Source organism: Megalops cyprinoides, chromosome 12 (genome assembly GCF_013368585.1).
Source record: "Megalops cyprinoides isolate fMegCyp1 chromosome 12, fMegCyp1.pri, whole genome shotgun sequence".
Classification (NCBI taxonomy): Eukaryota; Metazoa; Chordata; class Actinopteri; order Elopiformes; family Megalopidae; genus Megalops; species Megalops cyprinoides.
This window is the reverse complement of record NC_050594.1, coordinates 26,122,312-26,137,385: the sequence shown is the minus strand read 5'-3', so window position 1 is coordinate 26,137,385 and position 15,074 is coordinate 26,122,312. Positions and strand designations below refer to the sequence as shown.

At 46.6% G+C, this 15,074-nt stretch overlaps 1 protein-coding gene across 1 annotated transcript in view; it reads left to right on the top strand.

Moving 5' to 3' along the window:
- The window catches only part of rtn1a (reticulon 1a), a 56,831-nt gene that overhangs the window by 13,394 nt on the left and 28,363 nt on the right, over positions 1 to 15,074 (top strand). Inside the window, exon 2 of the mRNA XM_036541627.1 lies at positions 2,060 to 2,098. Within this exon, the coding sequence (XP_036397520.1) occupies positions 2,060 to 2,098 (39 nt within the window). The remainder of the gene's footprint in view (positions 1 to 2,059; positions 2,099 to 15,074) is intronic.

The window sequence follows — 15,074 nt, the reverse complement described above, 5'->3', positions numbered from 1 at the left end:
GATGTCTGAGGCGCTGTGCTCTGTCTCCGTTTCTTGTCCTTCTGTTAAGAGATTCTAAGATGTAGTAAGTGTCTTTTTCCTGGATTAAGATTTCACTGGTAGTGTTCATCTGTCCATATCAAGATAAGGAAAGATTGTGTCTTTGCCTCTGTTAAGATGCCCTGTCTTACAGAACCAGGAAGCAAAGCTGTGTTGTATCATGTTGTACCATACTTTGGTCACCCACTGAAGCCAATGCTGGAGTGCTGCTCATTGCACACTGAGAGATACAATAGCCTTTCACGCTCACACAGCATAGCCAACGGACAAACAGTATTTTACACATTTATCATTGTAGGGTAGGTAGGAAGAGTTCTGTCCCCTACAGTTTCCTTATGTTTGGAGAATATTCTCTGTCTCTGAGGTGGCGCTTTTCTGGATCTGTGCAGCTGTACCTGTTCTTGCACTGTAGATACCGTGGCAACCGGTGAGGAGGATGAGAGATGTGTGACTTTTTTCACTCACAGTGAGAGGAGGCTCCTGCGACCGTGTGTCTCTCTCTCCGTCAATCTTCCCTTCTGCCCAGGGCCCCCACTGTCATCAAGCTGGAAGAAGGCCATAAAACAATAGGCATTTATGAATGATGAGAGACGCATACTCCTCCCCCATTAGTGAAGCAGTGCTACCGCCTTTCCAGCACAGCCATCTGGAAACAGGGAGCCCCACACCCAGCGAACCGGGGGAGAGAGGGACGGAGAGAGAGATGGATCGGAACAAACGGTCACTGTGACATTCAGCCCGCAGGCGTCCCCCGCTCCTCTCATCCCCGCGGAACTCTGCCGAGGGCCCGTGACATTTCGGTTTTGTTTCAGACAAAGCGGGCGGCCATTGCGCTGTAATCTCTGACCGCGAACGAGAGGAACGGCGAGCTCCTACGCTATCCGCTTGTGACATGACATTAGCGTAATTAGTGTAGGACGACACGGCAAAACCATCAGCGTGGCTCTGTAAAGAAGTGAAAACAGCTTCCCGATGAACTCATAAAACATAGTGCTGTGGGCAGCTGAAGTGCAAATGTGACAGGTATGCGATATAATGAGATGGCTGACATTTAGATTTGCGTTAATTGTGCTCCTTGGCCCCTGGAATGTCTGAGCCTGTCACTTGGTGCCTTTATATTTGAAATGGATGATCAAAAATGAGACATTTCTGGATAATCACCAGAGAGCTGTAAGTGAGATCTATTGTTCAACAGTTAAAGTTGAGTATATATAGGGGAAGCTCAGTTAGCTTCACATAGGTAGGCCTTTACTCCTTTTGTCTAAAGGGTGTTTGCAGAAATGACCGAAGCTGCTTTCTCATTAATTCTGGCCCAAGACGACTTGTCACAGGGATAATTCCAGGAACACTTAAGTAAGGAAGAAAACGGAAGAGTCACCCAGGTGTCAACGTGGTTAGTGACAGTGTGGAAATGCACTCTGATTTGAGGTGTTACCAATTTCACCTACAAATGTGAACAAGGTAAATAATATTTGTGGTGTTGCACCATGACCAGGAAGTACATGCTGCAGCTACTGGGCACAAAGAGCCTGTTCCAGCCATTCTAAAAGGATGACTTTCACTATCACATTTATGCCTAGACTTTTTGTCTATCAGGCCATATACTGAATGGTTAATGTGAATGGAGTATTAGCTGACTCTGACCTTGCTCTGCTCAGATATATAGTCACAGTTCATGAAAGGCCTCCTCTTTACAAATATGACTTCTAGAATGGGTTTGAATGGTAACATTTGTCACACAGGACAAGTGTCATAGGCTTTTTTCTGACATTATGCAGAATTTGACCTGGTGTTAATGTGCTGTGAAAAGCAGACACAGATTTGGCTGTCCTGGTTCATCACTGTGTATTACAGCAGATGGTACATCTAATGGAATCCCCAACCTTTGGCAAAGAAGAAAGAAACTCAACAAAAAATGTAAAATAATACTTGTATTTCTGTCTGCATTCATCATCTCATGCCATAATAAGCAGATTAAAGGATTGTGCTCGTTTTAACCTCTTTTTTCTCTGTCTTACAGGGGGCAGCTCATCGTTGTTTGATACATTGACTTCAAAAGGTAAAACTCCAGCTTTTTGTGTGTAAATCAGTGGCATATTTCTGAGGAGTAATGTGGAAGGCAGTTGCCAGCATTGCATAATGCAATAAAGCTGAACCTATTAGCAGCTGGCACTTGGCTCCAGTAAACCCGTAGAGCTGTCCTTTAGCGCCTCTTTGGAGTATGATGGGATTGGTTTGTCAGCGAGTGTCAGGCTCTTGACTGAGCGTGCCGTGGGTGACTGGCGTGGTGCGGTGCCATGGATATCTGCCCTCCTCTCAGTGCTAAAGCCCTCTCCACGGGTCTGTGCAAACAGATCAGCGGAATTAGAGTCCCGTGCGGCGCTAAGCCACGGCGCGCAAAGCGACAGCCCTCCCTGACCCCGCGCCCGCAGCGTCGCTCGGACACCCGCCCCGCTCGGCATCCCCTCGCCCCGCCCCGGGAGGAGAGAGGCGCCCCCGCGGCCTGTGGGCGTCGGCCGCCGCGCTCACAGGGGACCCCGTGGCCAAACCTGGCCTGCGCGTGACGCTCTGTGATGACGCACCCGGGCCTGTCAGTGTGTGAACACGCACGCTGACGCTCTGCGCTGTGACAAATCCTCTGCCAGATGGCATGCATCTGTAATTAAACCCCTTCAAGTCGCCTCTCTCCTGCTGTACAGCAGAGCACTCACAATCCAGCTGAACGCTGAAATAGCATAGCCGTCACTGCAGACCTTTGTGTGCATATGTGCATATACACTGGAGTCCAAAATTATTGGGACACTCACTTTTTTTTCTGAAAACACACAATATTTTTGCTGCATATTCCATCAGACATTGGGAAAAGTCATATTTATGTCAATGTCAATTTCAGCTTCATCTTCTGTGACCATGTTCCAACCTTGTTAGGTTTATATAGGCTTCAGTATGAGTGTTCATTTAGGGGGCAGGGCAACGTTCAATCAGGCCTAATTGAAGTGATGGCCATTTTTGTTCACTTGTCTGCACTCAATAAGTATGTAGGTACCTTTTGAAAATTAAGTTAATGTCATGGAATTGTCAGTTTGTTTGGCAGAATTAATGTCACACATATTATTAAAATGTTGGAAATAAGGCTAGTCATCAAGCAATCGTCTGCCAACCACATAATGAGATGTTTTGAAAATGTTAATAGTTGCCAAAACATGTAACTGTTTTCGCCACATCATAAATTAGGTTCGAGTGATAAAACTAATAGCTACATGGACACATCCACACTTAACCACAAAATGCCCAGGTGTCCCAATAATTTTGGACCCTAGTGCACATGACGCCAAAGAGCCAGGCTCGTTGGTATGGCAGTCAGAGCACATACTCAACCGTGTGGACAGCACACTACATATAATCGTGAAAGGTCTGTTCTTCAGTTTATGCAAAACCTTTATCACAAACGTAAGGAAGGTGTCAGCTACAACACGTCATTGAGCATATATTTTGGGAGTATGTACATTACATACAGTTACGCTCCCTGATGCCTCTCAGTTTATCCGATCCCAGCACGTTCTGGGCGGAGCTGGGAAAGACTCGCCTCGCGCCTCCTCCAAGACTTCCTGTAAAGAGAGACATAATGCCGGGGAAGCTTTCCAAAAATAACCTGGCGGAGCGAGGAAGCACTTACACGTTCCTGTCAAGCAGAAAGAGCTTTCTCTATTCCCAGCGCCCCGGCGGGCCTGCGGGTCTCGCAGCGTCCGTGATGAATGCGCGGGGAAATATGCCGCTGCACGCGGGCCGTCTGAGTGCGCCGGGGCGTCTGCACGCCCGCGCAGCTAACGCCGAGCGAGGGAAGCACACAAAGGGAACAAAGGAAGGGGCCGCGCAGCTTCAGCCTGAGCTTCAGCCTGAGCTTCAGAGATGCGGCACACCCTGTGGCATCCAGCTGCCTTATGACTGAAGTAGTCTTCGGTTCCAGTTACAGCTGCCTCTTTCTAAATTAAATGGAAAAGGCTTTACGTTTAGGGGGTGTTTGTCTGTAGGATAAGTAGCAGGAATACAAGCTGCGCCTTGATATGAGGGCCTTTTTACCAGTAGTCTCTGCATAGCTCATAAGCGCACTGTGTTCATTTACATTTGCCTTTTGATCATTTAGCAGATGCTCTTATCCAGAGCGACTTATGCAGTGCGCATAAAGGCGTCACTTCAAACACTCCCATCACCACCAGCATCTGAGGGGCAGAGGAAGGGTGTTTTTGTGCATCATATTGGCAGTCCTGAAAGACTTTCAGGGGATTTAGTCTTTTTCAAAGTCGTCATACTGAGTGCTGTTACAGTCTGTCGAAACTGGTATTACGTGTTTGTCCCTCAGCGTTTGCTTACAAGTGACAAGAACGCTCCCGCTAAACTGAGCGTCTCTCCCATACACTTGAACTGAGCCACAGTGGGGCTGTTGTAGCTAATGTACCACGCCGCATCCACAACGAGTCAAAACATGTTAAGTTCAAAAGACGGCGGCGGCGTCATGCAGTGGTTCAGTCCTTCTGTCATTACTCATTACGGTACCTGTGTGGAAACTGTGGAAACTTTGCTGAAACCGCATGGTCAGGGCATGATCTATGGTTTTTCCTGCTGGTCGTGTTGACATTAAAATGGGTGGGGATCCTGATGGTCAGTTAAATGCTTCTTGTGTGTGTGTGTGTGTGTGTGTGTGTGTGTGTGTGTGTGTGTGTGTGTGTGTGTGTGTGTGTGTATGCATGCATGTATGAGAGAGACAGAGAGAAAGTTAGTGAAGGTGTTGGGGAGAAGCATGACTGATCTGACAGCATAGGCCCAGAGCTGTCAGCTGGCAGGCATACTGTCTGGAGAATCCGTTCTTACAGAGACTTAGGGCTCAGTCAGAGCATCCAACTGTCAGACGGAAACCGAAGCTGTGTTTCAGTAAGAACTTGTGATAGGTGCACCATATCAAGATCACACTGATGCCTTAACACAATTTAACACAGTCCTGCATGCCTGAATAACATTCTGACTCTACCCTTCAATAGACCTTACTACACTGTTAGCTATATCAGCTATCCTTATGTAAATACAGCTTGCTGGATACACCAGAGATCAACAATAATGTTGCCTTTAGCTCTGCCAAACAGCTTTTCTGCTGGTAGTGTAAAAAAATAGCAAAGCTTGGATTTATAATGGTCCATCAACAGTTTTGTCAGAAATCCCTACAAATCAGCAAAAATAACGTCCATGTCTTACTTTGCCAGTGATTGTGTTGAAATTAATGATTGTGTTGAAACTCGTACAGTCACATACAGTTTGCATGATTGCTGTTGACTTTGGCTGAAGTGAGGCTTTTGTTATGGATGGGTAGTGCCCTTGCCGCAGCAGTGAAATGCACGTGTGTGGAAACACACAGAAGGACCAGTTGCCTGTCGTTGTGTCTGGTACAGTGGTTCAAGTCTGTTGAAGTGAATGTGAGCCTTTATTCCCTCGTGACTCCCTCTGGGTACTCCGGAAGGTCAGTGGTGCAGGTGGAGGTCCTCAGGAAGGACTGGTGGGTCATCCAGCCCTCCTTGTGGAGCGGTCTCTCATAAACAGGCTCCGCAGAGGCAGAGATAGGGGGGACAGATTTGGCCGAGTGGAGGTCATCCATCACACTGCGCTCATTGTTTTGTGCAGTAAATGAAATGCCTGGCATGGGAACGCTGACACCACTAATCCGGGGCCGCGGCTCCCATGACTATCTCCACCTTCCCAGGCTGTGCCTGCATACACATAGGACTCCAGCAATACTGAGCCTGCATGCATACATGACTCCAGCTACACTGTGCCTGCATGCATACATGACTCCAGCAGCACTGTGCCTGCATGCATACAGGACTCCAGCAGCACTGTGCCTGCATGCACATAGGATTCCAGCAGCGCTGTGCCTGCATGCACACAGGACTCCAGCAGCACTGTGCCTGCATGCACACAGGACTCCAGCAGCACTGTGCCTGCATGCACACAGGACTCCAGCAGCACTGTGCCTGCATGCACACAGGACTCCAGCAGCACTGTGCCTGCATGCACACAGGACTCCAGCAGCACTGTGCCTGCATGCATACATGGCTGCAGCAGCACTGTGCCTGCATGCATGCAGGACTTCAGCAAAACTGTTCCCACACACATACAGCGCAGTGCACAGGGGAACACTCCCGAGGTAGCCTCCCGGGAGCCCATGCATGTTTACTGCATGTGTTTAGGAAGCAGGCTGGAGGAAGTCTGTGTGGAAGCAGCTCATGATTGTGAGGCCCCCCTCTGTCACAGCAGCACAGTTGATGGATTCACGCCGGGCTGAGCGATGGCCAGGCGCCGCCTGGGAGAACGCAGCTCACTTCCCCTCGCTCCCTGTCCCACTGCCCGGCAGGCTGTCACAGCGGCAAAGCTCGCTCACTCAACTGTTTCGCCCTGGAAAGCGTGCTGCAGCTGCAGTGATGTAGATTGCAGCGAGGGGTGGGAGTCGGAGTGAGCAATTAGCTGGAGCAGATGCACACAGTGAGGAATACCAAGCAGACTTGCTGACTTAATACAAACTTGAGGAACAAGGAATAGGAACAAATTTTTTTTTCTACTGGTTCCCCTGAAGAGAACGACTTTTTTCCTATCCCTTGTGTTCCAGAAAGCTACCAGATATGCTAACCAGCTAGCTAATGACAGTTAACATTTTTTAATCTGTTTTCTGTATGTTTTCCAAAGGGGCCTACCCTCTTTCTGTTTTCTGCATAGATGGCATAGATGCGAAGGTGTAAGAACCTGTCCCCCCAAATAATAATTTTCTGCTCACAGATCAGAAATTCAGTGTTTTCCTTTGAGTTTTCAAAACTGAGTTGTTCTACTTTTGCCACTAGTTGGTTACTTAAGTGTTATGCATAAAATCACACATTAGAAGACAGTCTTTCGCTGAAATAGCTAGTTACAGCACAAATAATACAGGATAAATGATGTAATCAAGTTTACCTAATTAAATTTCAGAGCTAACACATAGGAAACTCATATTTATTTTAAACTTCAGTGCATCCAATCAAGTTTATTTTGATCTTTACGTGAATAAACCTCTCTCATGCCTTATGATTTAAATATGCGTCATATTGCTGTTTTTGTAACCATCAAAGTATTTCTGTTGAAAGTATTGTAATAATCTCTGACCAATTTGACCAAAAAATGATAGAGGTGTGTTTACTTGCAGTCACTAACTTATAGTTGACTCGCTAAGTGAAGAAGATCTGCTAACCTTGGAAGGACATTCTGCCTCATAACCCCCCTGCCCCCCAATACACACACACACACACATGCACACACACACACGCACACGCATAGACCGTCAGCATGGGATATTCTTACCATTGCAAAGAAGCCACCACTGGATTATTAGACCAATCTGAAGCTCATTACATGGCTGATTACTGTCTGCTCTGGACACGGAGGAAAGAAGAAGATGGAGGAGCCGCTTGAGTGTATATATCAGGGCTGGCAGCTGGACTTAGAGATTTGCACAACTGAGGAAGAAGGATTCCAGAACCCCATATCCTAATCCAAACCACTTGTCCTGTACTCCACCTCCACCTACAGTTTCTCTTTTCCCCTTTTTGCCCGCTCTGGCTGTACTGTACTGAGCTGATGTGCTGATTGTCCATCAGACTCATGCCAGTCTGCACTGGGCAGGGTGTGGCCAGCACAGGCAGCAGGGTGAGCCTTCTGTTCGCCTGGGGAAAGGCCGCCTGTGAAGGGCGTTCGGTGAAGAGGAAGGGAAAGGAGGTGAGGAGAGCAGGGGGAAGCTGAGCAGAGGCCACTGCCGACTGCACAGCTCAGAGAGCTGCCGATATGCCGCTGCATCAGCCAGAGAGGTCAGTAAACAAGCTCCCCCAGAGAGAGACAGCTGAGCCCTCGCTCAGTAATGAACAGCCGGGCCACGGCTAAGGGTCTGATAAGAAGAGTATCATATGAAGGTACTGTGTACTCAAGCCAGTGCCCAGCGATACACTAGAATAACATGCAGTTCAACACTGGACTCTTCATTTTGAGATGACTTAGAACTACATGAGGGTAGCTGTAGATGGAAACATAACGGTGTACTGTTGTTAAACGTAGCAGGAACAGATGGAGTCAAATACACAACTGACAGACAGAATTTAAATTTTATCAATGACCAACATAAAGACCTACATTTCACAAATCTGAAGAAGCATTTCTTGATATGTCATTACAGAGTAGAATTTCAGGGTTCCTAGTGGCTTATTTGGTAGACGTTCTCACTCAAGATTTCTGACTGAGCCCTACAGTGCGTGATGTTGCGAGTTCAAATCTGGGCTGTGCTATTAGCCAGCTATGACTGGGAGTTCACAGTGGTAGGACATAAACCGGCTTCATTCCACCCTGGCGAGATGGCTGTATGTCAGCCGTGGTGCATTATGACAGTGCTCATCAGTGCCCTCTAGTGATTATTCAGACACTTGTAAGTTGGTGGGTTGTTGTCAGTGCAAATTCTCTCTCCTATAGTACACAGAGGGACTTGAAATGGCCATTCGCTGCAGCAAGCTGATGGAAGGCTTATATTCATCTCCCTTCAGTGCTCCTTTGTGAGTTTATGGGCTGCCATTGTGAGACAAGTTTAATGTGCAATTGGCTTTTCTGAAGTCAAGATGAAAAAGGGGAAAGCTAATAAAGAGTACAACTTCTCTTTATTCATGAATATTGTAAAGGATTTTTGCTTTCCATTAAACAGGTCCACTTGATATTAAATTTACACTCATATGTCTCATTTTATAACTGTCTAAAGTAATTTGAGCTCTGTATGTGCGAGCTCCCTCATCAAGTTTATTCACTTTTATTATTCAAGGGAAATTCAATCAATTCAAGGAGACGCATTGACACTGGCCGATGATGTGATACAATTTTGGCAGAAATGAACCTTCAATGAATCAATGACTGCTTATTCTGGCTTTTGATGGGGCATTCTATTTTCCAACCACAGACTGCCAACTATTTCCATACAATTATAGCAGTGAGACAGAGTCCTCCTAATTTTCTTATGACGCCTTTCTGAATGAGGGCCGCCGGTGTGGGAGGCGAGCTGTCATCGTCTCGTTGGTATGTTTCCTGGCTGGGTTTCCTCTTCCCGCCGCACAGCGCTCGGCGTCAGAGCTGCCAGCTTCCTGCCTTCGGGCTGCACACGGCACAGAAAGTTCAGATTCCGCAAGTGGAAAGGAGGGGTCCAGGGAGAGCTCTGGCTTTTACTCGGGGTCCAGGCCTTGTGTAGCCACTGCCATTTCCAAGAGGAGAGCTGTGATGTACAGCTGCTCTTAGGGTGCATATTGCATACAGGAGTGTCGGATTCATCTGGACATTTAGGGGTACACTGCTGTCACTATTTGCATAAATTCCATATGGCACTGTAGGTTAATTACAGGACAGGTTCCCCTTGTCCTCCCCTAAGCCTGTACCCGTGGGTACAGATATTTGTGCTTATAATCACTACTGTGATGTAGGAGAGGTTTTGGAATGGTGGAGGAGAAGCAGGCAGCAGAATAGATGCTTGCTACTCCACATTGTGCACACCTGTATTTTATTTACTTGGTTGTCCCTTGTGGGCTGGATAGGTATCAGCATGGGCCTGTAAACATGCATCCGTGAATCACTGAACCCAAGGGCCACCGCGTCCTTGACACCCGTGGTGCGGAGAAGTGCTGAGACACAGACACGGCTGAGGGAATAGCCCTCTCCGATCTGCTCAGCTCTCTGCTCTGTGCCTTCACACAGCTCCCTGGCGCCCTGTTCTCGGCGACTACTGGTGGACAGAGCCGAGCGTCATTTCTCTCTGTCTCCGTCTCCGTCTCTTCCGCTCCCCCTTTCTATCGAGAGAGAAAGAGAGTTGCGAAAATGAGACGTGAGTCATGCGTGAGCGCCGGGCTGCGTGGGTCGGCGGTGTGGCTTGGGCGTGGGCAGCCGGCGTGAGAGCGCGGTGGGAGCGAGTGTGCGGTCCCTGCGAGCTCTGACCCCCGGTGTGTCACGGCGACGCTGGAGGGTGCGTGGGAGGTAACACACGGGGGGGGGGGGGGGGGGGACAGAGGCAAGAGCAAGACAGTTTAAGCTCCCCTCCCCTGCCGCTCACCTTTGTTTTCCTTCTCTCTGTCTATGTCACGCTCAGCCTTGGAAACTGCTGAGATCACATCTGCGGTGGCAGGCATCAATACAGGTGATTTGTGTCCTGCCATCGGTCGTGTGAAATTACACAGCAGAGTGCAGTGGGGGTGGGGGGTGGGGGCGGTTGTGGAGGTCACAGGCAGTCTCCTTGCTCCAGAGGATGTCTCCACTGTAAGGGAGGACTGGCAGCATCAGCCCTACACACGAGCAGGAGCAGGGTCTGCGGAAAGCATCCGTCTGCAAGGAAGTCGACGTGGACACCGGGCTGCATTAGTTTCTTTGGGAGCTGACGTCTCCGCGCCCTGGTTCAAGCGTGGCTGCGATATTTTTGGGTAAGGGAGCTAGATATCCAGAAGCAAAGCAAGCTCATCTTACTGGCACGCTTCTTTCGAGGTATGAAAAAAACTGGATTATCGCCGCAGTCTTCTGATACGTGTACAGGAGGTTAAAAATAGAATCCCCAAGATACTCACTTAATAAGATATGTAGGACATTGGAGAGAGTGCGGGCCAGGCTGGATCTGGTGCGCTGTGAAGCGGGCGCGGGGGGGGGGGGTGTGCACAGATAGCACTAACCTGAAACACGATTCCTGCAGTCATATTAGGTTGCAGGTTGCATCATTACAATGGAGCTGATAGAGTAGGTAGAAAGGCTGCAGTTTTCCACTACTGTAATGCTTATATTCATACATTACCTCACCCTCAACTTGCTTATGCACAGCAGATCTAAGGAACGTACCCTGGTGTTATGACCTAGATTGGTACTGCAGCACCAAAAAAAGAGGTTTTACTCTGTCTTTCCCTCCCACTTTTGACATCCCTCTCTCTCTCCCTCATAGCAGGGTAGAGGCTCAGAGAGCACGCCTCACCGATTTGTTGAGTTATTTTTATATGAAGACAGCGCCGCGTATTCACAGCTAAAGGAGGCAGGGAGAGGCACGCCTCCTTTTCTCTCTGTGCTGTCTGGTCTGTGTTCTCTGTAGGTGAGCAGGGAAGTCACAGCGTTGCCTGAGAAGGGGGAATTCAGCTTTCTGTAAATTTATTGGTCTTTTATGCAATTTGTTACCTGGACTTTCATGTCCCTTTGCCTTAATTTCTTTTTTTTTTTTTGCCTTCCTTAAATTGAATAGACATCCCCACTGATCTTGTTGAAGAACGGTCGTGATTACATGAAGGTTTCCACACAGCATACTGAAATCTGAATGCTATTTTATCAGCATTATAGGTCAGGTGTATGGTAAGGTGTTTGGTAAGTGGAGACCAGACATCAAAAACACACTATTCTGGATTATTCTAGAAAAATGAAATATACCTTAGGCTGTGTTTCTACTCTAATATGAGTTGCCTTGCTCATTCAGGTCTGTTGTGTGTATGCATATTAAAAAAAAAGATCTCTTTTGGAACTGCAAAGTAATTGGTATGTAAGAGGTTTAACACTAGAACTTTTTAAATACACTCTGATCACAGCTGTGAAAATTTGCTTTTCTGGTTACATAAAACCAGCAAAGCGTGAGAGCAAGAAGGCAATAAACAAACCCCTGGTGGTATTTCAAATCCACCGTTTCCACTGCAGTATTTCACCGCCACACTTGGCGCTACTGTGGGAGGGGCCCCTCGACAATTGCCGGGGCCTGTACGGTCCTATCAGCCTGCGGACAAACACGCGCCGCAAATAGCGCCGTGAAGTAGCACCTGAGAGGATGTGACTGAGTGAGCCGTCAGAGTCTGCTGTGAACTGTCTCCAGCAAGTGCTGGCCAAGTGCGCTCGAGAGCCCTGGAGAAGACTGCGCTAATCTGTTTCCACCCGTCCAGCACCTAGCTTTCAAACAGACATGCCGTCTCCTCAGGGCTCTGTGCTGCAGAACATAGCCCTCTATTTCATCCCAACACATAGTCAATAGTGGAGCTCTTTACTGACTGCCACACTTGAAATTTAAGGTGCTGAGTACACCACACAACTGCAGATTTGACCGTTGCAAGGTAAGAGGAGAAGCCTAGCCTTAGGGATAAATATGAACTGGGTCAGTTTCCCTGAAGCAATATAGAGGACCATTGTAAGTCTTCAAGCGTCATGTTGGACTGAGTAATCTACTCATTTTAGATTGTAAATAAAGTATATAACCCAATTCAAATCAGAAATCCTACACTGCCACTTTTGATTGCACAGGATAGGAGTGTTTGGCCTACAGTGTGCACAAGTAACGTGTAACTGCTAAAACCTGACTATACTGAAGTGTGGATAAAGAAAGATGTCACCACTTACTAGTTACTAGCCTGAAATGGATGATGTACCTATAGTTTAATCTATTAATGATTTTCTATAAAAATTGCATTGAGTGCATAGCTATAACATTCTTCATTTGTCCAGATAGTGATAAAAAAAATCTATCTCAGACTCACTCAAAAATCTATTTTATGTATACATATATATGTGTAATATTTTGGCCTCCATAATCGGAAGGTCTTACAATCACTGTTAGCCAGTAACGAGCTAGCAGCTGAAGTTGGAAGAACTTCTGTCTAGGTGTCCCACTCATTATGCTTTTACAATCAAACTGAAACCCTCTTTAATCCATCTGTCTCAGGGGACTGGTGGCTTCCCCTTTGAAACCGCTTCAGACTTGCTGCATCCCAACTGAATAAAAGTTTCCCACTGCGGCTGTGATGTGAGGGTTTCCAGATTTGAAGGAGATCCCTTAAAGTCCCTTATGCTGTGTAATTCAGGCAGTATAATGGAGCCGGGTTATTATAATGTAAGCCAGCCCAGCCATTTTACACAATGCAGATTTCATCAGCTGTTATATATTGGCTTTTACTTACTACAACGACATGGTGTTCCTGTACCATTTTGACAAGTAGTCACAATATGCTTAATTAATCACAATATACTTCAGAGCCTGTTTTGTGCCTCAGTATGATGAAGATAAAGCTTTGACATATGTGCTAGTTTGTAATACTAGTATTATATGCTTTTGCTTTAGCTTCATCCGAAATACATCTGCACATGTTTGTAGGTCAACTTCAGAGACAAAGAGTGTATAAATAGATGTGAGTCCTGCTTCTTGTTTATAGTCTGCTGCTTACAGTGAGGTGGAGTGAGGGTAGAGAAGTCAGGGTGGGGACAGTGGTAGGATTTGGAGAGACAGGACATCCTGACTCAAGGGAAGGTCACTCCCAGTCCTCTACAAGCCTACACATCAGTCGCCTCCAGACAGGACCAGGCATGGCTTATGTTCAGTCCAGCTCCTATGCCTGTGGGGAGATGGGACAGTATGAATTGTCCGGTGGCTAGGACTATGTGTTAAATTACCAGCTTACACAATACATGAAACCCCATTATTTTTTTACCTCATCTTCCAAGATTGCCATCCCATGACCGAGGTGAAGTTATTTGTCTATTTTAAAATCGTAACTCCTCGTCTTGTGATGGAAGAGTAGGACTTCAAGAACCTCATAACGGGTGGAGCTGCCATGACCTGTTAGTCACTGACACACGTGAAACAGTCAGCTTTGCTGTCCGTATCTGGACATGGTGAGTCATTGACAGTACATGATAACTCCACCCATTTGGGGTTGGAGAAGCCTTCCACCTCCAGTGGTCAAGTGTGTCCTTTTGATGTGGACAGACAGATGGGCAGACATACCGGGGCAAATGCAGTTTCCTTGAGCGGGGGCCAAGTAGTCTAATGATTATTTAGAGACTGTTTTGTGAACAGTGTCCTCTGCTGGTGGAATTAGCAGTGTTCTCCATATTTTTTCATACGTCTGACTAAATAGTAAGAAAAAAACATGCTATAAAGGAAATAGTGTACATATTATTTTTTTTTTCTATTTAAGAAAAGTTTAAATTGTTATACTGTAATTGTAATGGCAATGCACAGAACAAATTCAGATTGATTACACATAATGACTTTTATTCCAAAAATACGAGGGTCACATTTATTCATATCTTTAAGCTATCTTTGAAACGACCTCCAACAAAACAAATCTACACCAACAATCTGCTTATCAGATGATTAGTAGAAGCTTTTGGAAGTATATAGAGATAGAGATTTCCTGTGGTATAAAAGGAGGTTGAACAGAAAGAGATTCTCAGTAGCTTGCATTATCATGGTTGAGGTCAGAGAGGTCTCTGAAAACTGCAGGTAAATGAACCTGTGCGAGTTGGAAGATAGCTATAACATAGGGGAGTTTAAAAACCTGAAGCACCACTTTCCAATGTACTTTCTTTTATTAAGAAATTGACCACTGGTGCAGTGGCAACCTTGCCGGGAAGAGGATGTATGTCTATCTCTCCACCATGGACTGTTGGAGGCAACAGTATATCCATAGGGAAGTATGCAGAGAGCAAAACAAGATAAGCTTAGAGACAGCATCCACATGGGCATGTGAGAGCAAGAGACATCAACAGGATGTGTGGCGGGAACTGGTTTTTGTGTCTCTGGGGGAAGCTGCTTGGTGTGACTGACTGCTGTGTTTATAAGAAGGCTTGTGTGCAGTGGACATGTTCTAAAAATGTCACTGCCATATAGCCCATAAGCTAGTTGTACCACAGTTTAACTTATTTCAGAATAAATGCAGCTAAAGGTAACTAGGTAGGTGACAGTCCTCTGCTTTGTACAGTAGCTCACCAGTTAGTAGACAGTCATCCTGTGATAATCATTATGTCCTCATTTACCACCATGAGAAACTAGGGAGACGTGTGATGACATGATGTCACTGCCAAGAAGCTGAAGCTGAATATAGGGTATATACAGCTGGGCTTTCCCAAACATAGGCACACAATGTGCGTGCTGGCTTTTGCTGCAGTTAAGTTGTCAGTTAGTGATTTCTAGCTCAGCTGTTCACTGATTGCTGGATCTG